Source organism: Mustelus asterias, chromosome 15, assembly GCF_964213995.1.
Source record: "Mustelus asterias chromosome 15, sMusAst1.hap1.1, whole genome shotgun sequence".
NCBI classification, from domain to species: Eukaryota; Metazoa; Chordata; class Chondrichthyes; order Carcharhiniformes; family Triakidae; genus Mustelus; species Mustelus asterias.
The window spans coordinates 75,493,742-75,521,498 of record NC_135815.1 but is presented as its reverse complement, the minus strand read 5'-3'; the positions used below and the strand labels follow the sequence as shown (position 1 = coordinate 75,521,498).

Sequence of the window (27,757 nt, the reverse complement as noted above, 5' to 3'; positions counted from 1 at the left end):
TTGGACATTCTTCCCGTGTCTGCGTGGGTTTCCTCCCACAGTCCAAAGATGTGCGGGTTAGGCGGATTGACCGTTCTTGGGGGCGGCACGGTGGTTAGCATTGTTGCCTCACAGTGCCAGGGACCCGGGTTCGATTCCGGGCTTGGGTCACTGTCTGTGCGGAGTTTGCACATTCTCCCTATGTCTGCATGGGTTTCCTCCGCGTGCTCTGGTTTCCTCCGAAAGTCCAAAGTTGTGAGGGTTAGGCAGATTGACCAATCTTGGGGGCGGCACGGTGGCACAGTGGTTAGCATTGCTGCCTCACAGCACCATGGACCCGGGTTCGATTCCCGGCTTGGGTTACTGTCTGTGTGGAGTTTGCACATTCTCCGTGTCTGCGTGGGTTTCCTCCGGGTGCTCCGTTTCCTTCCACAGTCCAAAGATGTGCGGGTTAGGCGGACTGACCATTCTAAATTGCCCCTTAGTGTCAGAAGGACTAGCTAGGGTAAATGCATAGGGTTATGGGATATGGGATTGTGGTCGGTGCAGTCTCGATGGCCCGAATGGTCTCGTTCTGCACTGTATGATTCTATAAGTTCTATGAAAATCCCAGCCATGTGTGCTTCTGGTAAAAGGAAGCATTGGCTTAGCATTATTTGCAAGGAATAGGCAAACAACTGGCAGGCACCAAAAAAGTAACTGCAATGTCAGGTTACCATAAAAGAAGAAGAAAGAATGGGTCAGAACAACTAACCTCATTTGAGAAATGATTAAGCCCCACCTGGAGTATTCGGTGCAGTTTTGGATACCTCAGTACAAAAGGAGAGTATACAGAGAGAATATTTCCTCTTGTGCAGAAGGGCATAACTGATGATCATCAATATAAGGTAGTCACTAAGAAATCCAATAGGGAATTTAGAATAAACTTCTGCACAAAAAGAGTGGTAGGAGTGTGGAGCTTATCATCACAGGGAGTTGAAGTGAACAAAATAGATGTATTTAAGGAGAAACCAGACAGGCAGATGAGAGAGAAGGAAATAGATTATTATAATAGTACATTTAGCATAGATCGGAATGTATATATCAACTCAGCGTCGAAGATGTTTCCAGTTTATTTGGTGCAAAAACAGTATGTTTAGGGCTATACTTGGGATATCAGTTAACCCCGCATTTATCAGCTAATAAGTACAAAAGGAGTCACCCGCAATTTTCCATCTCAGAATTTCATGTTTAGGGTTATACTCACCTTATAAATTGGCACATGGGATCAAGAAGGTGGTACAGGCCACATTGTCAAGAGAATGCATGAGAGTTTAAGGTATGCCCAGACAGAGTACAGTAGACTGTGCTTGGCGACCAATAAGCGGAAGTACAAAGTAGGTTACAAGCTAAGAATCAGAACATTTGCTAACTCGTCAAATCATTGGCCTGCAGCGAGGGAATTTGGTGTTAGTCAAAAACTGGTGCAAAAATGCCCAAGATCTAACTGCACAATGAGAACCAGGACCAGCCATTGGCCTGATCTTGGGAAGTCTGTATCAGAATGGATCCTTGAAAATCGTCAGAGTGTTTACATCATCACCAAAAATGTAATTTCAACTTATACACTGAGGGTGCGATCTTATGACCTGGTCCCACCTATCGTTTGGCGAGGTCAGGTGGTAAGATAGGGTGAGAGGTGAAAAATGAGAAATGCACCCAGTTTCTGACCTCCCTCAATCCTACTGGCCCCGTTTTGACAGCAAAATCGGCTTCATGTCCAGAAACGGAGCAAAGCCGATTAAAATTTTTTTTTTATTCATTCGTGGGACATGGGCGTCGCTGGCTGGCCAGTATTTATTGCCCATCTCTAGTTGCCTTTGAACTGAGTGGCTTACTTGGCCATTTCAGAGGGCAGTTATGAGTCAACCACATTGCTGTGGCTCTGGAGTCACATGTAGGCCAGACCAGGTAAGGCCAGCAGATTTCCTTCCCTGACGAGAATCACATTCTGGTACATTTATTACACTAAGTGCCATAAGATTGCCAGCTCGCCAAAAAAACCCAGCGTGATTCTCTCCTGTTTACTTGCTCGTGCGGCACTTAGAATTTTTTCGTATGATCATGCCCTGAAAGCTATGGTAGATGATCTTTCTGTACTATAGGGATTCTATGGTTCCCTTCAGGGGACAGGGCTGCAGTATATAATGGATTGTACACACTCAACTTTGAAGGGGAGAGATACAGATGATTAGTCAGAGCATTTTGTAATGGTGCAGGACAGCAGAAAGGGGGGTTAGGGGGGTTGCTGGTTGGTGTTTGTTTAACAGAGAAAAGGTAGATTCGGGCAAGATGCAAGGATACACAACCTTACAGTGAGTCAAGTTGATTATTGGAACAATTTAACAAGGGAGGTTATAGAAACAGGGAGGTTTGAAACCTTCAAGGCAAATTTGAACAAGTAGCTGAACAGAAACACATTATCGGATACAACTACCAGGACAGCAGGAACGAGATATAGGTAGATTGATTACTCCTTTACTAGCCCAGGGCTTTCTATGCTCCTATATCAGATGACTTCATAAACATTTAGGAGGATTTAATGGACATGGAAACAAGGATATTTGTCAAGTCATGGAGAACATAATAAACACTGTGGATCACTGTAAAGTGGATGGGGCAAAAGAAAAATGTGCAGAGCTACCGGAAAACAGCAGGTGAGGGAACCAATTAGACAGCTCTTTCAAAGAGCTGGCAGAGTTTCAATTGCCCAAATGGCCCCCTTCTGTGCTGTATAACTCCATAGGAAAAATTATAAAGTTTGGATTCCTCTGTTAGACCTGTACCAGAGGAGAAGTGTTTATTTTCTTGCCAGGGCAAATTAAAAGAATTGAACAAACCACTGTGGGCCAACCATATTTGCAAATAGTCTTTCCAATGAATCAATAGAAAATGATGCTGAGCTCCTTCCACTGGATAACGAGTCAACAGCATGAAATGGAAGCTAACCTGCCTTTGATTGTGCTTTAGAACCAGCATCCAATAAAATAATCCAGGAGAGTTTTCAAACAGATAAGGCCAGAGCTTTTACCAATAAATGATTATTTTCTAATGCCAAACAAGTTGTCCTCCTGAACAATCTTTTTGCAAGCTTAATTTCTTGATGTACTTTCAATATGTAATCCATAAATTCTCATTTTCAGAAAGAGAACATTTTCACATTCCGAGGATCCAAGGCTTGACAAAGATAGCCCCACTTGTCATTCAGCATTGAAATCAGGAATTTAAAGATGGAACTCCTATGTGGTATACGATATAAGATGAAAGAATATTTTGTGGGGCAGAGCCCAAAGTGAACAGGCAGGATTAATAATAGAGGGCCAAGAGATTGAGCAGCAAAGGAACAGCGTGGCAGACTGAGCAAGAAAATAACATGCAGACAGAGCAGGAGAGGAATAGGCAGGCAAAATGAGCAAAGACAGGCAGAGCAGACAGAAGAGGATCAGGGTGTCTGTGCAGGAGAGGAACAGGTAAACAAACTAAGTAGAAAAGAAAGAGTCAGGCAAACCAAGCAGAAAGGAAGAAGCAAGTAGGCCAGATGAGAGAGGAACAAGCAGGGAAGAATAGGAAAGAAACAGGCAGATTGAACAGGGGGAGAACATACATACTGAGTGGGAGAAGAACAGGCAGAGGAGCGGAAGAGAAACTGGTAGAGACAGGAAAAGTCAGAGGAGAAAGAGAACAGGCTGACTGAGCAGGAGATGAAAAGACAGAAGGGAAAGAGAACAGGTAGACCGAGCAGGAGAGAAACAGGCAGATGGGCAGAAACAGTAGAAGTAAAGCATCACAAAGAACAGAAAAGACATAGAATAATAATAGCAACAAAGAGAAGTAAAGCATTGAAAATTTTAAGTAAAAGCTAAAAATGTAGGGTGCGATTTAGTGGGTCCATTAGCCAGGGGCGCAAATCCCAAATGGCCTTTAAATCTTGCGAGAGGTCAAAAACTGGATTTGCGAGATTTCCGATTGTGATCTTCCCAGACCCCCTCCAATGACACAATCAGGTTCACACCCAGGAAGGGCGTGAATCTGATTAGCATGAATTTGAATGTATTATCATCTACTTAGCAGGCTTAACGCCACATCTTAAGCCCTCATTGAATCTTCCCACCCAAGAGGTCACACCGGCGCGAATCACTACTGCTTTTAAAAAATAGGAACCAGGCGACATGGCCTCTGAGAGGGAAAAAGGAAATGGGGTGGGGCGGAGGTTGGCAAGTTGGAGGGAGGGGTGATAGAAAGAGGAGTCAGCTGTCAGGGCAGAAGGCAGAATGCTTTACTTGCAGGGGGTGGGGTGGTCACAGTTGGTAATGGTGGTCTGGAGTCTGCTGTCTGTGCTGTATAAGTCTGCTTTCGGTGCTGCTTGAGTCTGCAGTCTGTAGCAGTGGAGTCTGAAGTTGGGGATGGGATGTGATGAAAGCCATGGAGCCAGGTGGGCTGGGTGGATAAGACCGAGGGAGAAAGCAGCTCTGTGCCCAACCAGGGGTGGGGGGGAAAGGGAGGGGAGAAGGGGGGAAGTGGGGAGGGAGGACATCATTTAAGTATTAGCTATCCAGTAGGCTCATGCATAGAAGGATGACAGTAATGAGCTCTTTGAATTATCCACCCTGACTAAGCAGGGTGCCTATTAGCACCGCCTCTTCCTGATGGAGAAAACAGCTGGTGTGCATGTCATCCATGTATGTGTCCATTTTCCAGTGAGCGTACATGACAGCTTCATCTTAGGCCAGTCCCAGATCCCTAGACTCTTTGAGGGACACACCAAGCAACAGGGATCCCCTCAGATCTTGGTTGATGATAGTAGTGCAGAGGCCACAAATCACTGTGGAGACTGGATACAATGAGGCACACGACATGATCCAATTAGTCATGGAGTGAGACATTGGACTGTTAAAGATGCGTTTCTTCTGCCTTGTCAAGTCTGGTGGGGCCCTTCAGTACATCTCCCTGAGGGTCTCCCACATTGTTGTGGTCTGCTGTGCCCTCCACAATCTATCTGGGCAGTGGGGCGAGGGGCTACCTGACAATGACCTCGAGGTGGTGACCTCGGACGGGGAGGACGTGCATGTGGGCGCTGAGGAAGAGCCTGCAGAGGAGGCTGACAATGGAGGACAGATGGGGGTGAGGGTATGCATGGATAGGAGGGCTAGAGACATCATCATTGCCTCCCGCTTCATGGATGACAACCAGCTTGCTGGCCTACAGGGTGACCGCACCGCGCCCAAGACATTGTGACTCTTCTGCAACCAGGGATTGAAAGTGGCTGAGCTCTCATTCATGAGGGTGTTGAGGAGTCCTTATTGCCTGCTGCCCAGTCAATGCAGGAGGGTGATGATGACTCACAGTGAGGAATGGTCAATAATGCTCCTCAGCTATTGCTTATGTTTGACTCCTGTCTGTCTGATGCCAGCATGCTGACTCCCCGGCTCATGTCTGCGTGAGGTTCGGTGTTACATTCCTCTGTCCTTTTGCTCCAGAGGGGATTAGGGGTGAGGGTCTAGGGTTCACTGAATCATGCCTGAATCCTTTCACAATTAATGAAACATTCACACTGAGGGGCCTAATCGTCTGGCAGTTATGGTGGTCCAATGAGAACAACTGAGTTCCAATGGGGAGAAGTGCCAATGCCACTGGGAGGTTAGTTTAAGATTGTGAGAAAAGTGATGAGCAACAATAACATTTAATTCAATGACTTCTCAAAATTTGACAAGTGACAATGTCCTCCAACAACTAGTGCCTAATTTCACCCATGCCCATGCTGTGCTCTTATAATTCCTTAGCCTTCTGTAGTCTCTCAGTTTGTCTAGAAGTACACATCTGAGGTGGAGGCAGCCTGCTGTCTACCATGCCCTGTTGCTCAAGATGCCCTTGGCAAGCGTTCTCTGGAGGGCCAAAACCTAGAAGGCCCTGGTCTACTTCGGGTGGCACTCACCAGTGTGCCACCATCTCCCAGGTGGGCTTCGCGACCTTGCTGGAGGGTTTTCTGCCAGCCTGAGGGTAGATTGTTGCTCTTCTCTCCTTCACAGCATCCAACATTCTTATTAGGGCCCCCTCCATAAAGTGTGGAGCAGGCCTCCTCACTGCCATCCTTCTGGAATGAATGAAAGCAAGTGCTGTGGAGCCATTTAAATGCAGCAATGCAGCGTCCCCTTGATTAAAGTGCTCAGATGACCACCAGGGCGTGTGAATCAGATAGTTCTCATTTGGGGAATTCTTTTTCTCTAAAGTGCCTTAAAATTGCAGTCCGGATTACGCTGTTGGGGCCAGCAAGATTCGCACTGGTTTTTGCGCCGAAAGTGACACTTAGCCAAAATGTGGGAAAAGTTTGCCTATTATTGTGCACGTTTCAGTTAAAGAGTACCTAAAGAGTACCATATGGCTAATGCAATATAAAGAAAAATACACTGCTGTATCTATTTCTAAAACTTTTCCTTGTATCTTGATACTGGTCGATCTATCGAAAATGTTCAGGGAAAAAGTACAGGAAAATATCAGCAGAAAAATGATGGGACAGTATTCTCCCCCAAAAATTCTAAGTGTCAAATTTGCATGAAAATTGGAGTAAATCGCGCTGGTTTTTCCAGCGTGTTTCCAGAAATAAATCTCCCACACTCTGCACTGCAGAGGCCACTCACATGATTATCATTAAAAGCCAGGGAGGGGGGCCTATTCCCGCTGAAGAGTCTGACATCGGCACATTTATGGGAGATCTCTAAACACACCTCCCAGCATTGAGATTGCTAGCCTCAACCCCCACAGACATCACTGGCCTCCTCGCGGGCCTCTCACACGCCCCCCCCCGCCCCTCCCCATGGATATCGCTGGCCTCCCCTTCCCCCCTGCCCCCCCACGCACATAGCTGGCACCCCTTCCCCACTTCACCCCTTCCACAGACATCGCTGGCTTCCCCTCTCCCCACGGACATCGCTGGCCTCCCCGTCCCCCTCCATGGACATCGCTGGCACCCCATTCCATCCTCCCTCCCCCCTCAGACATCACCGGACTCCCCTTCCTTCACCCCCCCCCCTCCATGGACATAATTGACACCCCATCCCCCCACTGACCCAGATATCTCTAGCACCCCTTCCCTCCAGTGACCCAGATATCTCTGGCACCCCATCCCTCCCCAGTGACCCGGACATCGCTGGCACCCCTTCTCCCCAGTGACCCAGACATTGCTGGCACCCCATCCCCCCTCACTGCTGCCTTGGACACAAATAGCGCTCTGCTGCCCTGCACACCCCCTGTCTGTGAGTATTCCCCCTTGTTGAACGAGAGCCTTGAGCGTTGCACCCCCTGGACACAGTACCTTGTTGAATGAGAGCCAATCAGCATCCTGGTAGATGTTTAACCCTTTATTGAAACCATTTCTCACAAGGATTTTTTACTAACAGGCCCACGACTGGTCCTAACTAACTGCATCTTCACTCCCCTAATAAGCCAGAGCTGAATACAAGTTGCAATAATGGACACACAGCCAGTTATGCCAGGAAGATGGCTGGAAAGAAACCTGCCCCGAGATTCACTGAGGCTGACCAGGCCTGCCTGCTGGATACAGTGGAGGAGGGGCGCCAGCTGCTGTTCTCCACTCAGGGCCGTCGCCCAAGGGGCCGTGCTGCAAAGGCATTGTGGAGGGAGGTGACAGCTGCAATTAATGCCAGGACCTTGACACCTCGGTCCAAGGAACAGTGTCAGATGAAACTGAACGACCTTCTTCGGGCGGCAAGGGTGAGTATGCATCCCATTCTTTTTGATTTGATTTGATTTAGTATTGTCACATGTATGAACATACAGTGAAAAATATTGTTTCTTGCACGCTATACAGACAAAACATACCATTCATAGAGAAGGAAATGAAAGAGTGCAGAATGTAGTGTTACAGTCATAGCTAGGGTGTAGGGAAAGATCAACTTAATGCAAGTCCATTCAAAAGTCTGACAGCAGCAGGGAAGAAGCTGTTCTTGAGTCGGTTGGTACGTGACCTCAGACTTTTGAATCTTTTTCCCGAAGGAAGAAGGTGGAAGAGAGAATGTCCAGGGTGTGTGGGATCCTTGATTATGCTGGCTGCTTTGCCGAGGCAACGGGAAGTGTAGACAGAGTCAATGGATGAGAGGCTGGTTTGCGTGATGGATTGGGCTACATTCATGACCTTTCGCAGTTTCTTGCGATCTTGGGCGGAGCAGGAGCCATACCAAGCTGTGATACAACCAGAAAGAATGCTTTCGATGGTGCATCTGTAAAAGTTGGTGAGAGTCGTAGCTGACATGCCAAATTTCCTTCATCTTATGAGAAAGTAGAGGCGTTGGTGGGCTTTCTTAACTTGAAGCTCTCGACCCTTTCTACTTCGTCCCCATTGATGTGGACAGGGGCATGTTCTCCTTTACACTTCCTGAAGTCAATGACAATCTCCTTTGTTTTGTTGACATTGAGGGAAAGATACAGACATCGCTGGACTCCCCTTCCCCCACCCCCACCCACCCCCCCCTCCATGGACATCATTGGCACCCCATCCCCCCAGTGACCCGGATATCTCTGGCACCCCATCTCCCCCCAGTGACCCGGACATCGCTAGCACTCCATTCCCCCCCCTCACTCATTCTGAAACTGGCATATGTGCTGGACTGACCATGTCAAACCATGCTCAAACACCTGAAAGCCATCCAAAATCAGTCCCCTGCCCCCAAGAACTGTATTCAATCCCTCTCCACCCCTCAATCAGCACCCCTAGTGGTGACCCTTTTCCCCAAAATGGCCAACACAAGCTCCAAATTCATTTCAATATATCCATGCTTTCAATCCCCACAGGAGAAAAGCACACACAACCTGCGAGAGAGGGCACAGACTGGTAGCGGTGTGTCTGGCCTGCGGTACCTGATGGTCTGCAAGCAGTGTGCCCTAGAGCTGGCAGGGGGGAATCAATGCCTAAAATGGTGACCGATAGCTAGGTCAGCGTCCGGCATGCAAGTGAGCATCAGTTTAACCCTCTTCCTAAGTTTTTTTTGAAGTAAGTAATGCTGCGTGGGCTGCTTTTCCTCCCTTTCCCTAATGTGTGTTCTTTGTTACAGTCCTAGGCCCTGATGCACCAGGTCCTTCGGCTGTCGGCGTTCCCCTGCTACTCATGAAGAAACTCCCCAGGACACCTTAGACAACACCTCAGAGGAGGCCTTGAAGATTCCTCCGAGGACAACACCAGTGATTTGGCACAGTCATCAATCACACAACCCACCAACATAGAGACTATCACGACAGTGGGTCATTTTTGTGCTGAGGCTTCTGGGTCACTTGCTGGTGAGTACATCACAGCTGATGATGCACATCGGGCGGAATCGGGCACATCCGAGGGCTCAGGCACACAGAAGTCTGCTGGAGGCAAGGATTAAGCTGGCCCCAAGCCAGATGCCGGGCTTCAGGGTTCATTTGTCCTGAAGCTGGTGGAGATGCATCAGAAAAGCCAAGGAGTTGTGGATGGGCTGTCAGCAACCATGCTGCGACTGCAAGGCTGTTTAGAGGAGTCCAACAGAGTGCTGTTGCAGGAGGTGGTGCTGACACAACGTGGGAGCCAGGCCAACATTGCAAGGGTGGCATCTGCAGTGGAAAGTTTGGGTCGGGGATTAGGCCTCATGGGTGATAGGTCCAGGCAATCCTGGAGACACAGCTGGCCACGGCAGAGACACAGCTGGCCACGGCAGAGACACAGGGGCCACGGCCAAGGGTGTCGCCGGCATCCAGGAGGCACATCGGTCTGTGGCCATAGGTGTTGGGGACATGTTAGAGATACTGTTGGCCATGGCTGGGACTCTTGCGGGCATTTTGAAGACACAGTAGGCCGTGGCTGTGGGCCTTGATAACTTAGCCCAGTCTCAGAAGGCTAATGCTGAGGGACTCTAGAGTCTGGCTCACTCACAGAATGCTGTAGCAGAGGGGCTCCAGAACTGGAGGGATCACAAACCATGAGGCAGATGCATCTGGGCCTCCAGGACTGGCAAAGTCAGGTGCCGCCGGAGCTTCTAGAGCTTAGTCCAGCTACCCTGGTGACCCTATGGAGTGTCCCTGGGGCTTTTGGGCACCTGAGGGAGGAGGAAGGGTTAGGGCCCATGCCAGGGCCTTCCACCCTGGCGACTCCGGACGTCCCGAGACCTTCCGATTTCCCCCCTTCCTCACACCGGGGCATCTCAGGGCCATCTGGATGAATAGAGTGGCACAGAAACATCAGTGTCATCCGCAAATCAGCCGGGGCCCTCCAAGTCTCGTCCACCCAGGGGACGGCCACCAAGGGCATCACAGGCAACGGGGCATGGGTCACAGCTGGACACCTCCACCTTTGATGTGCATCCTCGGGGAGCACCTAGAAGGTAGGTTCACTAAGACGGCACAGGTGAAGGTCAGCAGTAGTCAGGGTTAGGTTTTGTTAAATGTTAGAAGCACAATAAACTGTTATTTGCTCCTCACAGCAGTGACTAATCTGTCTCTGACTTTCCCCCCGCAGAGCTGAGTGTTTCCCAATCCCATGCATCGAGCTGCTGACAGTTGTGCTACGTGAAACTCGGCCAAATGTTACAGACTGCCTGCTCCACTTTCCCCACCACCCACTGGACCCTTAGCCAAACAGGACCCCTTGTTATGCCACCTCTCCGCCCCCCCTCCCCCCAGTGGCACTCCCAACCCATTGCCCCTCCCAACCCATTGCCCCACACTCGTGTTGCCAACCTTTATTGCTACGTGGGCCAAGGTGGCACTGTGCAATTGTAGAAAAGGTAGGAGTCAGACTTCCGTGGCACCAGGGGCAGGATCCCAGTGTGCCTTACAGTGAACATCATCATCCTCCAGCCTTCACCAAAGACTCACTAACGGTGCTAGCCCAGGCCCTTTAACCGGTTGTGATGTTTCTCAGGGAACAAAGTGGTGGGATGAGAGAGGCTGTTCGTGCGGATTGAGGGGTCAGTTTGGGGTTTTGGGGGGGGCTGGCAGCCGCAGTGGCTCCTGGGGTGTGCTGGAAGTTTGTTTGGATGAGCCCCCAGACTGCACAGAACCAGCTATCAAGGCCTCCATCGCCCTGCTGAGCACCTACCGTCGCCACATATCCTCCATCCTCTGGCTCCTGATATGGCAGGATGTCCACTTCGCCCCGTCGCCACTCCTCCTCCACTAGCTGGTCTCCCCCTGCTGCGTGATGTTGTGCAGACGCAGCACACAATGATGTGTGAGGCACGCACCCGGTCATCCTGCAGGCCAGAGCGGAACTGCATTTCAGCAGGCCTATGCACCACTCTATTACAGACCGGGTGGCAGCATGGGCTTCATTATAATGGGTCTCCGCCTTGGTCTTGGGTCTCCGCACAGGCATCATCAACCATTACCTCAGCGGGTAACCCTTGTTCCCCACGAGCCAACCTGACAGTCTGGGCTGGCCTTCAAAGAGCCCAGGGATCATACGATCATAGAGTCATGTCTGACTGCCTCAGCACAAGCTGTCGTGGACACTCCAGCGCACAGACCTGCATGATGTTCATGCGATGGTCACATACAATCTGTACGTTCAGGGAGTGGAAACCCTTGCAGCTGATTAACCTCGCAGGGACCGCAGGGTGATGTGTGGCCCATCCACATGCGGCATCCCTGCAATGGCCGTGAAACCTGCAGCGCGGGCTTCCTGCTGAGCCTGCCCAACATCAGAATTGACATATTGGCCTGCCTGGGTGTACAAGGCATTGCTGTGACCTGGTGAACATATCTGTGGACAGAGGCGTGGGATATTCCGCAGAAGTTGCCACGGGGTGCCTGAAATGACCCTGTTGCGTAGAAGTTAAAGGCCGCCGTTACCTTAACTTCTACTGAGAGCGGGTGGCCGCCCCTCCCCTCAGGTGCCAGGTGTGCAAGCATCTCACACAGGTGCCGGATCATGTGCTTGGACAGTCTGAGCCAGCGATGGCACATAACCTCCGACAGCCCCTCAAATGAATGCATGGTCTGGTACCGCCTTTGCCTCCGCATCCTCCTTCTTCTGACCACCCTTTCGGGAGACTGCTCTCCCACCTCTTGGCCTTACCGGCAGCCCCCTCCCCCTCCTGCCATTGGCTGCTCCTGTGGTGGCCTCCCCACACTCTCCACCTCCTCCTCAGCTGCCACTATGATGGCCAGTTCTAAATCAATCAGTCCCCGATCCATTCTGCACGGTAGGGATTAGAGAGAGACAGATTGATAGATACATATCATTGCTTGTATCTACCCCAGCATCAACCGCCCCCCCCCCCCCCCCCCCCGATCCCTCACTGGGTCCAGTACACCCTCTTGTGGGTGCTGGCAACATAACACAATCTGTGGTGCCGTTCGTCACCTGATTAGGTTGCCTGCAATTGGCATTGTGAACACAACAGGCAGGGAGAGTATGCAGGTTGGTATGTGGGCGTGACCATTGCGTCCCTTGAGCCATTGCCATGAGTACAACTACAGCATTCCCTTCCAGGCATGTGTTGCAGATCAGGGACACAGGACAGGGAACAACTCCTGATTATCACAAGATGGGCTCCCATTCCCATTTGAGTGTCTAGCCTGAGCACCCCTGCTTGGAACAGCAGCTGGTTGAACTGATTAGCCCTCAAGCAGCACATGGTGCTTTCCCCATCTCCCCAGCCCCCATTCACCAAAACCCCAGCACTCAGTCCAGTCCCTCACCACACCCCACAATCAGAACAGTGGAATAGCTCAGTGGTTGCAGACAGCAGCCTGGCCAACACACCGTTCAGGGCCCCACCCCACCCCACAGGGCGAGGGCCTAAACATCTGCAAGAAACTCCACACAGCCAGCAGCAAAACCCCAGGCCCTGCCTCTAACCTCCCCAGCACTCCAGGGGCTGCAGCTCCACCAAACGTACCTCCTTATTCCTGTTCAATGCTGCTACGTCAATTCCCGACTTTCATATACCTAGTGTAAACCATGACAGAGTGACATCACGCCAGAGAGGAGGGAAATACTAAGGAGGGTGAAGATTGTTGTCTCGGATCCACTAATCAGATGCTAAGGTATGTAAGAGCATGTAAATGATGGTTAAGCTGATTTTTGGCGGGGTTCCATCGCCACCAATAAAACTTGAGTTGGGAGACGCAAATGCTTGCGCAAACCCCGCGAATTGGCCGACAGGAGAATCTCCCAGCCCGCTGCGCAAGAAAATTAGCACAACAGGATGGGCGAATTGCTTCCGGCATCTCGAGGAAAACTCTATTCAGAACATGAGAACATATTAGGACATTGGAAACCAATTGAGATTAGAAGCAATTTGAATATGGGGAGAGGGCATTGATGTGGAGTAAATGTATACCAAACAGGAGTGGCTATGAATTTAGAACACATTGAATCACAGCAGAGAGAGAAGTGAGGTATCTATTCCAAGGAGGAATTACTGTATTTGAGTAAGAATTCACTGTCTGCTTTTATACAAGCGGTGTGAATGGAGTTTAACATCCCGAGTTGTCATTGATATGTGAAAATGTGTCCAAAATAAATTCACACTTCCGTGTAGTATTTTTCAAACTGTCCCAAGGCAAAAATCGAGAACAGTCAATGTGTGCATGGAAGCAAGAAAACAAATCCTCCTCATATTACCATGTTATGACATATAGTTTCACCAATTTTACAATCTAGCTATCTTGAAAAAAATAAAGAACTATGGGCAATTATATCTGTGATGTGGAGATGCCGGCTTTGGACTGGGGTAAGCACAGTAAGAAGTCTCACAGCACCAGGTTAAAGTCCAACAGGTTTATTTGGTAGCACAAGCCACAAGCTTTCGGAGCACTACTCCTTCATCAGGTGAGTGGGAGTTGTGTTCACAAACAGGGCATATATAGATACAAACTCAATTTACAAGATAATGGTTGGAATGCGAGTCTTTACAGGTAATCAAGTCTTAAAGGTACAGACAATGTGAGTGGAGAGAGGGCTAAGCACAGGTTAAAGAGATGTGTATCGTCTCCAGTCAGGACAGGATAGTGTCGGCATGCGGGGACCAGGACAGGTTGTTGGTGATCTGGACACCTAAAAACTTGAAGCTCTCGACCCATTCTACTTCATCCCCATTGATGTAATACCTTTAAGACTTGATTACCTGTAAAGACTCGCATTCCAACCATTATTTTGTAAATTGAGTTTGTATCTCTATATGCCCTGTTTGTGAACAGAACTCCCACTCACCTGATGAAAGGGCAGTGCTCCGAAAGCTTGTGGCTTGTGTTACCAAATAAACCTGTTGGACTTTAACCTAACGTAGAACTAACGTAGGGGGGAGCTATACGATAAATGGCAGAACCATAAAGGGTGTAGATACGCAGAGGGACCTGGGTGTGCAGATCCACAGATCCTTGAAGGTGATGTCACAGGTGGAGAAGGTAGTGAATAAGGCATTTGGCATGCTTGCCTTTATAGGACGGGGCATAGAGTATAAAAGTTGGGGTCTGATGTTGCAGTTGTATAGAACGTTGGTTCGGCCGCATTTGGAATACTGCGCCCAGTTCTGGTCGCCACACTATCAGAAGGACGTGGAGGCTTTAGAGAGAGTGCAGAAGAGGTTTACCAGGATGTTGCCTGGTATGGAAGGGCTTAGTTATGAGGAGAGATTGGGTAAACTGGGGTTGTTCTCACTGGAAAGACGGAGGATGAGGGGTGACCTAATAGAGGTGTATAAAATTATGAAAGGCATAGATAGGGTGAACGGTGGGAAGTTTTTTCCCAGGTCGGTGGTGACGTTCACGAGGGGTCATAGGTTCAAGGCGAGGTGGGGGAGGGGGGGTGGGGTGGGGGAAGGTTTAACACGGATATCAGAAGGACGTATTTTACACAGAGGGTGGTGGGGGCCTGGAATGCGCTGCCGGGCAAGGTGGTGGAGGCGGACACACTGGGAACGTTTAAGACTTATCTAGATAGCCACATGAACAGAGTGGGAATGGAGAGATACAAAAGAATGGTCTCGTTTGGACCAGGGAGCGGCGCGGGCTTGGAGGGCCGAAGGGCCTGTTCCTGTGCTGTATTGTTCTTGTTCTTGTTCTGGTGTTGTGAGACTTCTTACTGCAATTATATCTGAACAGGAGAATTGTAAAGAATGTTTTACATTAAATTTGTTGCATCTACTGTCAAAGTAACAATGATGGCATTAATATGTTATGATCCCAGTTATGAGAATATTGGACAAGCTGGGTATTTGTTAGGATCTGGCTTGATAGACCATAATTAGGTTAAGGATATAATGGGTGAAAGAACCAGGGATAAGAAAATAAGCAACAGGACTCCAAGATTAAATTGGAACATCAAAGAATCTTTACGATATAAACTTGAACAGAATAAACAAAAGCAATAATAACTACTAAATAGGTATACTGAGCAAATACTTGATTTGATTTATTATTGTCACATGTATTAACACACAGTGAAAAGTATTGTTTCTTGCGTGCTATACAGACAAAACATACCGTTCATAGAGAAGGAAGCGAGAGAGTGCAGAATGTAGTGTTACAGTCATAGCTAGGGTGTAAAGAAAGATCAAATTAATGCAGGGCAAGTCCATTCAAAAGTCTGATGGCAGCAGGGAAGAAGCTGTTCTTGAGTCGGTTGGTACATGACCTCAGACTTTTGTATCTTTTTCCCGAAGGAAGAAGGTGGAAGAGAGAATGTCCAGGGTGCATGGGGTCCTTAATTATGCTGGCTGCTTTACCGAGACAGCGGGAAATGTAGACAGAGCCAATGGATGGGAGGCACGTTTGCGTGACGGATTGGGCTACATTCACGACCTTTTGTAGTTCCTTGCGGTCTTGGGCAGAGCAGGAGCCATACTAAGCTAAAATACAACCAGAAAGACTGCTTTCTATGGTGCATCTGTAAAAGTTGGAGAGAGTTGTAGCTGACATGCCAAATTTCCTCAGTCTTCTGAGAAAGTAGAGGCATTGGTGGGCTTTCTTAACGATAGTGTCGGCATGCGGGGACCAGGACAGGTTGTGGTGATCTGGACACCTAAAAACTTGAAGCTTTCGATCCATTCTACTTCATCCCCGTTGATGTAGACAGGAGCATGTTCTCCTTTACGCTTCCTGAAGTCGATGACAATCTCCTTCATTTTGTTGACATTGAGGGAGAGATTATTGTTGCCGCACCAGTTCACCAGATTCTCTATCTCATTCCTGTACTCTGTCTCATCATTGTTTGAGATCTGACCCACTACGGTGGTGTCATCAGCAAACTTGAAAATCGAATTGGAGGGAAATATGATAATGACTTTGAACTCAATCCCACAGGTTTAGCCCTGCTTAACCTTTTTGCTGTAGCTTTCACTCTGACAGGTTTTAAATATATTTGTAGCAGCATCTGTCGATGTAAATATAATACCAATGTCTTTTAGTGAGTTTGCGTATGCGCACGTGACATCTTCAGCAGTGCAGGTTTTGGGGTCTACAAGAAAGACCTGTGTACTAGTTGCTTGTGTTTTTATAGTTCTTAGTGTTTGCTGAGTTATTACCATTTGTAAACTGTTATTTTATTATGTAAAGATTGTTCCCTTGACCACTTGTTTGACTACCTTTATTGTACACAATAGTCATACATTGGAAAGCAGATTCTTTTCCTTCAGGGTCTGGCTGTGCAGGTCACATCTCAATACGATCTCACTAGCAAGTTTCTGAGTTTTAAAATGAAGGTGGTCATTTATTCTCACACACTTACCCTGAATTAGCACAATATCACACACACAAGGATTGTGTACAGATAAAGATAGTGCACTTTTTACAGTTAATTCTGTTTCTGATTTTTGATTTCTGGTCTCCCACATGGCAGGTCAGTGGTTCCTTGAATGGTTTTGATGATTTGAAGTTGAAGTAAGGGTCTTGTAAAGTGAAGGGTTCACAGAAGGTTATGATGTTTCTTGCAATCGAATACCCAGGAGGTTGGTTCTCAGGTGAACTTTGAAACTGAAACAGGTTGAATACTTTGGCTGCTTGATAACTTGCAGCTCGTTGCAGAGTCTGTTTGCCAGACTGGCTTACAACTGGTGGTTCTGATGGATTTGCTACAACCCTGGGGTAATAAGGCTACAGTCCCTGAAATCGATCACACATCTGTTGGGTTGACACTTCTGAAGCACACCCAGTCTAGTTTCAGTGGAAGAGGCCATTATGATAGAATGGGATGTTGATAGATCGATCTTCCCTTTTGTCTTGCATGAAATATGGAGACAGGCAATCTGAAAACTCCACAGTCTTTAGGTGTTTTCTTGTATGAGATGTGTGAATTCCACAAATGGTTGTGAGACACCCTCACCTCTTTCCATATTCAATTAGATTTTCACCAGAGGATTGATACTTATAGTCTAAATGCCAAAAATCATATGATTTGCAGAAGCCACCTTAGCAGTTAGTTGGTGTCCAATTTTTAAAATTAAAGACTGAAAGCTTATTAAATGACATGCCTGTACTGGGCATGACAATCTTCCCATAAAAATCCAAAGCTGAAACCCGTGGAGGAGAACACATCTGCAAACACACTCTTGGGTAAGCTGCCACACAACCTATCCTTTCCCTTAGTTTTGCTGCAACTTTCTCATGTCTGCTGACTCATATCATGCTGATCCTGATTTTATATTAGCCTTTAAAGTTTGTTCCGTGCCAGTGTATGAGCTAGTGGCTCCGAGTGTTAGATCAAGTGACAATGCTTTTTCATCTGGTCTCTCTCTCCCCCTCCTGGGATTGTCATGGTTGGGCAGACAACAGTTGTTGGGTATCTAAAATCAGAATATCAGAAGAGGTGGTTGGGGTGGGAAGCAACAGTCCATAGTCATACTATCTGCAGCTTGCACATATGATAGATAACAGCATGTGGTTGAGATGAGAGTTGAGAAGGAGCATGAGATAGTTACATACCGTCATCCTCAATATTTTCAGGAAGCAACATGTTCTGTCACAGTCAGACCAATGATGCAAAGGGCTCAGAGGATGCAGGCATACTGACCACTGCCATTTATGTTCTACTCCATCCTATTGTTTGCCACCATGTCCTGCAAAAGGCTCAGACTGATAGAAAAGAGGAGAGAGCAAGTAGAGGTTTAATGGAAGCAGGCATTCTCCAATGTGGATGTGAATATAGTTCACATATTGGAACCCGAACAAGCTTCATTATCTGAAGCTTGACATGGTCTTTTAAGAGTATATTGTGTCTGCAGAGTCTATTCACTCATGTTGGACAGTGAAATGGTTGATGAGCATCATGTGATAGGGCTGATGTGGCAAGGTCTTTGATACGAATAATCCCCTTACTCATGTATCTCTGTTACAGGAGAAGTCTTTTCTGCTGAACTTCTGCCAGAAGCCATGCTGCCACCTCCCTCTGAGGAGGAAGAACAACCCTCACAGGGGCAGCACCATATTCTTTCTTAACGCCCAGCGCTATCACAGATACTAGTATTTCTGCAGAGAATAACATGTCACACAGGGGTAAGTCACAGTCTGGGTGAGGGCACATTTACATGTGCAGCTGTATTATTGCCTTCAGATCACACTATTGATTCCCAATTGGGTCCTTAATGACCTTAACTACTTTTTAAATTGACATTTAAATAACATAGGCAGGTTTCCAACTTTTAGCCCTGTCTGCATAAAGTTTTATTGCAAACCAGCATGATGATGTCAGAAACACCACTGGACGTCATCATGCCCAAAATTATGTTTGTCACCGCAGGGAGCACTCCCAATCTGGGACCATATTATTCAGGTCTATATTACTGTAGCCAACTCATCAGTCAATGAAAATAGTTTCTCCCCATCTACTCAATCAATAACCTTCATAATTTTACAGACCCCTATTAAATCTCCCCTTCACCTCTTTTCTAAGGAGAACAATTGCAAGATCCCCTATAGTTTCCACACAACTAAATTATCTTATTCCTGGTACCATTCTAGCAATTCTTCTCTGCACCCTCTCTAAGATGACAGAATTAAATAAATGAATTTTGTACCTAAATTTCAAAAATTAAAGAAATTCATGCATTTGTTAAAAAAAAGCAAAATTTCACTTGCTCTGAGACAGCTATAAATTCCATCATGTAACAAAGATGCAATGAAAAATAATTTGTATATAAACCCCAAGTGTGGAATATCACAAAAGTAGATGGTGTCACAGAATTGTGCCCCAGCTGCTTATATCCAATTAATAGTGCGTCAGACTTTCCAACAGGAGAATTAAAGTGCTGCTGGCATTCAGAAGGCTCATTTACACTGAATAATTATTACAATGCATCCTTTTCAATGTAATTCCTGAGTACGCGTGACATCTTGCTCATCAATTCTGAAGGAACAGATCGGGAATCCTGTGCTCTAGCCTGTTCAGGCAGGCATAGGGTTGCAACTCTGGTTGAACATATTTGGAGCTTTCATCATATAATCAACTGCTTTCAACTCATTTATTCAAACAACTATTTTTTTTAACTCCCATCACCTATACTTTTTAAAACAGGGAAAGATGTTCAGAGAGAATGAAAAGAAATGCACAATTTGTTAATGCTCCTCTGATTTTTTCTTACAGCAGTCTCCAGGAGACTAATTTTTAATTGTTAGTTGTTAGGAAAGTTGCTTTGATTCCCAGAACAATTTTACTTCATGTTGCCCCATACGTTGCACTCGGAAAGTAGGATATTTTTGCATTTTGACAATGTTCTTAGGTTGTAGTGCATTTAAATGGCATCATGTAGAGAGCTGTGCATTGGAATTCTTTGCTGGGTTCTGATCTTGCTAGGTGCTTTGGGAGGGCAGCACATGAGCAGCCAGCAAATGTAGGTGAAATGATACTTGAAGTACTATGTGTCCACCTGCCACGACTCTAAGGGCTGAGTTGACAGACTTCACTTCATTTACCTGGACACATCAGGGGGAGGTCTGAATTCGCCATCTCAGCTTCTCATCTGCTCCACGATGACCTAGTGACAAACTCTGGTACTGGCAATTTTCCATGCTTACAGGTCCTTCCACATCACTCAGGCATATCTGCCACATCAGGCACTCTGCAGCACACGGCAAGAAAGATAAGGTATTACATTTCCAAAAGGCAACATATTTATTGCACTCATTTGGAAATAAGGTATCAGCTATGAGGAGTTTGCACATTCTTCCTGTGTCTGCGTGGCTTTCCTTTGGGTGCTCCAGTTTCCTTCCACAGTCCAAAGATGCGTAGGTTAGGTGGATTGGCCATGTGAAATGTGTGGGATTACGGGGGAGGGGGCCTGGGTGAAATACTGGCCGGAATTGTACCGGCACGCCCGCCCCGATTCTGGGGTCGGGCGAGGCTCCGAGAACACATTCTTCATTGGCCTCGGGCGTGATCTTACGAAACTCGGGTGGACGTGCTGGTAAAATTCTGCCCACCATGTCAGAGTTGATGCAGACTTGATGGGCTGAGCAGCCTCTTCTGCACTGTCGGGATTCTATGATTGGGAAGGTGCATTTTCAATCAGTGGTAGTCTTCTCTCCAGTCCAATGTGTTGAGTACAGGTATCAAGATTCCTCATATTAACCCCACAGTCTACCTGTACAGCAAGTATTTGTACTCCATTAATGTTCCCAGAAAATTGATTGTAATACCACAACCGTATCATTTTAATGCCTGTAAATATTTATGATGTGGAGATGCCGGCGTTGGACTGGGGTAAACACAGTAAGAAGTTTAACAACACCAGGTTAAAGTCCAACAGGTTTATTTGGTAGCTTTTGGTGTGGCTTTTGCTACCAAATAAACCTGTTGGACTTTAACCTGGTGTTGTTAAACTTCTTACTGTGTAAATATTTAAGCATAGCTGGTATAGAACAGAATTGCTATTAATTGCCAGTCTGGGCTCAACCATATCAAGCTCTACAATGCTTCCCTTTTCTCAGCCACAAACATCTACTAGTTTAAGAGCCAACAAATTAAATATAACTTATAAATCCAACAAGAAATTTGGAAGAACATTCTTTACTAAGAAAGTAGTTAGAATGAGGGAGAAAGGAACAGAAGGATACACTGAACAAATTCAATGAAGTAGATTGGGAGGAGGCACATAAAAATACTAGCATAGGCCCATTGAGCCAAACGGCCTGTCCCTGTGCTGTAAACACTGGGCAGGATTTTGCGGCCTCACTCATTCCGAAACTGTAAAATCCCATCCGAGGTCAACGGACCTTTCCATGGTCCGCCCCTTGCCCGCTCGGATTCCCGTGGCGGGCAGGGCAATAAAATTCTGGCCACTAGAACCATAGAACCAGAGAAAATTACAGCTCAGAAACAGGCCTTTTGGCCCTTCTTGTCTGTGCCGAACCATTTTTTGCCAAGTTCCACTGACCTGCACTTGGACCATATCCCTCCACACCCCTCTCATCCATGAACCTGTCCAAGTTTTTCTTAAATGTTAAAAGCATTTACCACTTTATCCGGCAGCTCATTCCACACTCCCACCACTCTCTGTGTGAAGAAGCCCTCCCTAATATTTCCTTTAAACTTTTCTCCTTTCACCCTTAACCCATGCCCTCTGGTTTTTTTTCTCCCCTAGCCTCAATGGAAAAAGCCTGCTTGCATTCACTATCTATACCCATCAAAATCTTATACACCTCTATCAAATTTCCCCTCATTCTTCTACACTCCAGGGAATAAACTCCCAACCTATTCATTCTCTCTCTGTAACTCAGCTTCTCAAGTCCCGGCAACATCCTTGTGAACCTTCTCTGCACTCTTTCAACCTTATTTACATCCTTCCTGTAACTCGGTGACCAAAACTGTACACAATACTCTAAATTCGGCCTCACCAATGCCTTATATAACCTTACCATAACACTCCAACTTTTATATTCGATACGCCGATTTATAAAGGCCAATGTACCAAAGGCACTCTTTACGACCCTATCCACCTGTGACGTCACTTTTAGGGAATTCTGTATCTGTATTCCCAGATCCCTCTGTTCAACTGCACTCTTCAGAGTCCTACCATTTACCCTGTACGTTATACTTTGGTTTGTCCTTCCAAAGTGCAATATCTCACACTTGTCTGCGTTAAATTCCATTTGCCATTTTTCAGCCCATTTTTCTAGTTGGTCAAAATCCCTCTGCGAGCTTTGAAAACCTTCCTCACTGTCCACTACACCTCCAATCTTTGTATCATCAGCAAATTTGCTGATCCAATTTACCACATTATCATCCAGATCATTGGACTCAACCCTATCTATACCCATCAAAATCTTATACACCCTGCGGCACACCACTAGTCACAGGCCTCCACTCAGAGAAGCAATCCTCCACAACCACTCTCTGGCTTCTTCCATTGAGCCAGTGTCTTATCCAATTTACTACCTCCCCATGTATACCCAGCGACTGAACCTTCCTAACTAACCTCCCATGAGGGACCTTGTCAAACGCCTTGCTGAAATCCAGGTAGACAACATCCACCGCCTTCCCTTCATCCACTTTCCTGGTAACCTCCTTGAAAAACTCTAATAGATTGGTCAAACATGACCTACCACGCACAAAGCCATGTTGACTCTCCCTGATAAGTCCCTGTCTATCCAAATATTTGTAGATCCTATCCCTTATCATACCTTCCAATAACTTGCCCACCACCGACGTCAAACTTACTGGCCTATAATTTCCCGGATTTCTTTTGGAACCTTTTTTGAACAACGGAACAACATGAGCCAACCTCCAATCATCCGGCACCTCCCCCGTGAATACTGACATTTTAAATATGTCTGCCAGGGCCCCTGCAAGTTCAACACTAGCTTCCCTCAAGGTCCGTGGGAATACCCTGTCCGGTCCTGGGGATTTATCCACTCTGATTTGCCTCAAGACAGCAAGCACCTCCTCCTCTTTAATCTGTAAAGGTTCCACGACCTCCCTACCAGTTTGCCCTATTTCCGTAGACTCCACGCCCGTTTCCTCAGTAAATACAGATGCAAAAAAACCATTTAGTATCTCCCCCATCTCTTTTTGTTCCATACACAGTCTACCACTCTGGTCTTCAAGAGGACCAATTTTGTCCCTCACTATCCTTTTGCTCCTAACATACCTATAGAAGCTCTTTGGATTTTCCTTCACTCTGTCTGCCAAAGCAACCTCATGTCTTCTTTTAGCCCTCCTGATTTTCCTCTTAAGTAGCTTCTTGCACTTTTTATACTCCTCGAGCATCTGATCTGTTCCTTGCTGCCTGTACATTTCATACAACTCTCTCTTCCTCTTAATCAGTGTTACAATCTCCCTCAAGAACCAAGGTTCCTTATTCCTATTTACTTTGCTTTAATCCTGACAGGAACATACAAATTCTGCACTCTCAGACTGTGTAGTCTGAGATCATGTTAAGGTTATGAACAACCTTGACTCTTATTCTTCATGGTCAAGCACCTCAACACATTTCTTGCTTTTGCCCCATCCAACCTCATTTCCAAGCAGAAGAGGCTCATGGCTTTCTTTGCCTAAGGTTTGGACCATCCATGTAGCTGCCTGCACCATGTCCTCCTCTTCCTTTCTCTAATGCTTACAATCTCATAGTCTCCCACCCAAAACAACAACTTGTACTAATGTAGTGCCTTCATATAGAAAAAAGTACTCAGCTCTTCATAGAAGTGTCATCACTCGAGCCCTGAATGTCTTCTCTCTGTAATTTTCCCTATATATAAACCCTTTTCTTTTTCAAACCTACTTCCATGAGACTCACCTTTCATTCATTTTATCTTGTTCCTATTTCATATCAGTTCACTAAACTATCCCCACCAGGCATCACGGCAGCAGACATTGCTCACAGTTCCCTCATGAATGAAATTGTCCCTCTTCTCTTCAATATACCTATCAACAACTCCCTGCTTGAAAAATCCATTCTCAATTCAAAGGAAAAATGTCATTTTATCATGCTGGTATGTGAACAGGCAATGCTTCGACTCCATTGTTTGACAATGGCCTAGCCATCAGAATCTAATTGTGAGGGCAAAAGAAAAAAAGGAAAAAGATGCTCTGGTCACATGACTGAAACTAGGCCTCTGATAAGGAGATTTAATAAGGCACACTTTTGGAGCAGAGTGGGGGGAGGTCGGTGGGGGTGGAGTGGGGGGACATATAGACCAATGAAGGAACAAGACCCTGCCTAAGAAACACTAATAGGCAGATATTTGAGTTGGCCTCGACCTCTCCACCTGAGGAACCGTACCAGCGTTTCATTAAAAGGCCAAGAAATGGGCAGACAAGCATGGCAAAACCCAAACTTTTCAACCAGGGGATGATGTATTAGCATTGCTGTCATTACAGGGTGAACCATTGAAAGTATTATTCAATGGTCCATATAAAATGGTTAAAAGAATAGGTACAGTTAACTATTTGATTGATACCCCTTTACAGGAAGGAGAATTAGCAATGTTCATCAATATGTTGAAGCAATACCACTACCAGGAGAAGGATAAGCAAGTACAGGTATGTTAGGTAGCAAAGACAGTGGAGGATGAAAAAGATAGCGAGAATTAGGCAATCGGAGGCCATGGCATCGGCAAACTGAACCTCCAACTATCCGGTTAGCTAACGCTGAACTATTAGGGAGATTAGACGCCATGCTTTCATATTTAGATGCAGAAAAACAAGACGACCTAACAAGGCTTCTCACAGCATTTAAAGGAGTCTGTAGTGACAAGTCAAGCTGTACAACTTTAGCCACACAAAATGTGGATGCAGAAGAATCTTTTCCTATAAAACACCATCCTTACTCCTCAGGTCCAGGGAAACAAGCTCAGGTGAAAGCAGAGATCCATTGTGTTGGAAAATCACCTAATTGAACCCAAGCAAAGCAGCTGAAGTTCCCCAGTCAAGTTGGTGCTAAGCCAGATGGTTTCACCAGATTCTGCATAGTCCACAGCAAAGTCAGTGCAGTGAGAAGAACATAAGAACTTAGGAGCAGGAGTAGGCCATCTGGCCCCTCGAGCCTATTCCGCCATTCAATAAGATCATGGTTGATCTTTTCATGGATTCAGCTCCACTTACCCACCCGCTCACCATAACCCTTAATTCCTTTACTGTTCAAAAATTTATCTATCCTTGCCTTAAAAACATTCAATGAGGTAGCCTCAATTACTTCACTGGGCAGGGAATTCCACAGATTCACAACCCTTTGGATGAAGAAGTTCCTCCTCAACTCAGTCCTAAGTCTGGACCCCATTATTTTGAAGCCATGCCCCCCAGTTCTAGTTTCACCTGCAAGTGGAAACAACTTCCCTGCTTCTATCTTATCTATTCCCTTCATAATCTTATATGTTTCTATAAGATCTCCCCTCAATCTTCTGAATTCCGACGAACAAACCCCCTGTCCTCATAAGCCAACCCTCTCAACTCCGGAATCAACCTAGTGAATCTCCTCTGTACTCCCTCCAGTGCCAGTGTATGCTTTCTCAAGTAAGGAGACAAAAAATGTGCATAGTATTCCAGGTGTGGCCTCACCAGCATCTTATACAGCTGCAACATAACCTCGCTGTTTTTAAACTCCATCCCTCTAGTAATGAAGGACAAAATTCTATTTGCCTTAATTACCTGCTGCACCTGCAAACCAACTTTTTGAGATTCATGCACAAGGACAACCGAGGTCCCTCTGCATAGCAGCATGCTGCAATTTTTTACCATTTACTATTTTGCTATTATTCCTACCAAAATGGATGACCTCACATTTACCAACATTGCATTCCATCTGCCAGACCCTTGCCCACTCACTTAGGCTATCTATATCCCTTTGTAGACTTTCAGAGTCTTCTGCACACTTTGCTCTGTCACTCATCTTAGTGTCATCTGCAAATTTTGATACACTACACTTGGTCCCCAACTCCAAATCATCTATGGAAATCGTAAGCAACTGTGGTCCCAACACTGATCCCTGAGGCACACCATTAGTCACTGATCGCCAACCAGAAAAACACCCATTTACCCCCCACTCTTTGCTTTCTGTTAGTTAACCAATCCTCCATCCATGATAATACATTACCTGTAACACTGTGCACCTTTATCTTATGCAGTAGCCTTGGTGCGGCATCTTGTCAAATGCCTTCTGGAAATCCAGATACATCACATCGACAGGTTCCCCATTGTCCACCGCGCACATAATGTTCTCAAAGAATTGCATCAGATTAGTCAAACATGACCTGCCCTTCATGAACCCATGCTGCGTCTTCCCAATATTGGCAGGTTCCTTTAATATGCCCCAAGCTAAAAAAAAAATCAGTCTTTGTCTTTTCCAATGTCAAGTGACGCCATTCATGCTAAAAAAAAAATACCCCAGCAACTCTTCATAGACTAAGGGACCAAATGGTATCCAGTGTTCCTAACTGTGTGATTTATCTTGATGATGTACTGATATATATATATAAAAAAATATAGTGACACTTGGAAAGACCAATTGAAATAACCAGGAGCTCTGCTTAGAAAATTATACAGTAAAAAGTCTCACAACACCAGGTTAAAGTCCAACAGGTTTATTTGGTAGCAAATACCATAAGCTTTCGGAGCACTGCTCCTTCATCAGATGGAGTGGAAATGTGCTCTCAAACAGTGCAAAGAGACACGGTGTCTGTTTGCACTGTTTGAGAGCACATTTCCACTCCATCTGACGAAGGAGCAGTGCTCCGAAAGCTTATGGTATTTGCTACCAAATAAACCTGTTGGACTTTAACCTGGTGTTGTGAGACTTCTTACTGTGTTCACCCCAGTCCAACGCCGGCATCTCCAAATCATGACTACCATAGAAAATTATAGTCAGCTGATTTGGTCATAAACCTTGCCAAAAGTGAGTCTGTGAAAGTGCAGGTAACATACCTAGGGCATATCCCAGGGGAAGGACAAGTGCTGCCAACAGCAGCAAAAGTGCAGGTGTTGGTGGAGTTTCCTGACCCTGAAACTAATCAAGAGAACATGAGGTTTTTGGGGACATGTGGGTTTTACTGCAAATTTGAATCAAATATCAACACTATAGTTGTACCACTGATGGACTTGCTACAAAAGAAAGCCAAGGTAGTGTGGTCTGAGGAATGCCAAACATCGTTTGAAAGGCTGAAAGCAATTTTGATCAGTGAACTAGTGTTAGCTGCTCCAAATTTCACTAAACTCTTCAAAGTAGCTATTGATGCTCGTGATCTGGGAATAGGAGCAGGAGCAGTCGTGTTACAAGTAGACAAATTGGGTGTTGGAAGGCCAGTGCGGTATTTTTCCAAAAAGCTAAATCAACACCAAAAAATTTCAAAAGTATCAGCTGTTAAATATTTTGATGTGTATGTCTACCATGGATACAGGGTGTATACTGAATATGTGGAAAAATTTAAAAACCACAATGCAAGACAATAAGATGGAGTTAATTATTGCAACTTTATCACCTAATCATTGTCCACCTTGCAGGGAAAAACAATGTAATTACTGATGCTTTTGTCTGGAATTTAACTTTGCTGTAAATTGCCTGATGGCCAAAGTGGTATAGAGAATAAGGTATGCCTCTCTCTAAAATCGAACATGTCAATTCTCAGGCACTCCCATGGTCTTGATAGAAATGTAGAAGGTAATAGAGTTCTTTTCGCCCTTGACTGTTCAGTGCACACTTAAAGACAATTAGAAATCATTTATATTAAAGAGCATGAAATGCCTGGCCACCAGACTGATTGCTGTGCTCTTGCTCCACATTTTGCTATACCCAAGTGACTTTGGTGAAGTCTTTGAAGAATATCAAACTGAAGTGCTCATGCT

At 46.1% G+C, this 27,757-nt stretch overlaps 1 protein-coding gene across 5 annotated transcripts in view; it reads right to left on the bottom strand.

Annotated features, from left to right (window-relative positions):
- Positions 1–27,757, bottom strand: part of LOC144504574 (parkin coregulated gene protein homolog) — a 357,038-nt gene that overhangs the window by 62,376 nt on the left and 266,905 nt on the right. Inside the window, exon 5 of one of the 5 annotated variants that reach the window (XM_078230138.1) lies at positions 17,737–17,774. The exons of the other annotated variants lie outside the window; for them this stretch is intronic. Coding sequence (XP_078086264.1) covers positions 17,743–17,774 — 32 coding nt within the window. The 3' untranslated portion in view covers positions 17,737–17,742. Of the gene's footprint in view, positions 1–17,736; positions 17,775–27,757 lie in introns of those variants that run through there. 5 annotated transcript variants of the gene reach the window in all.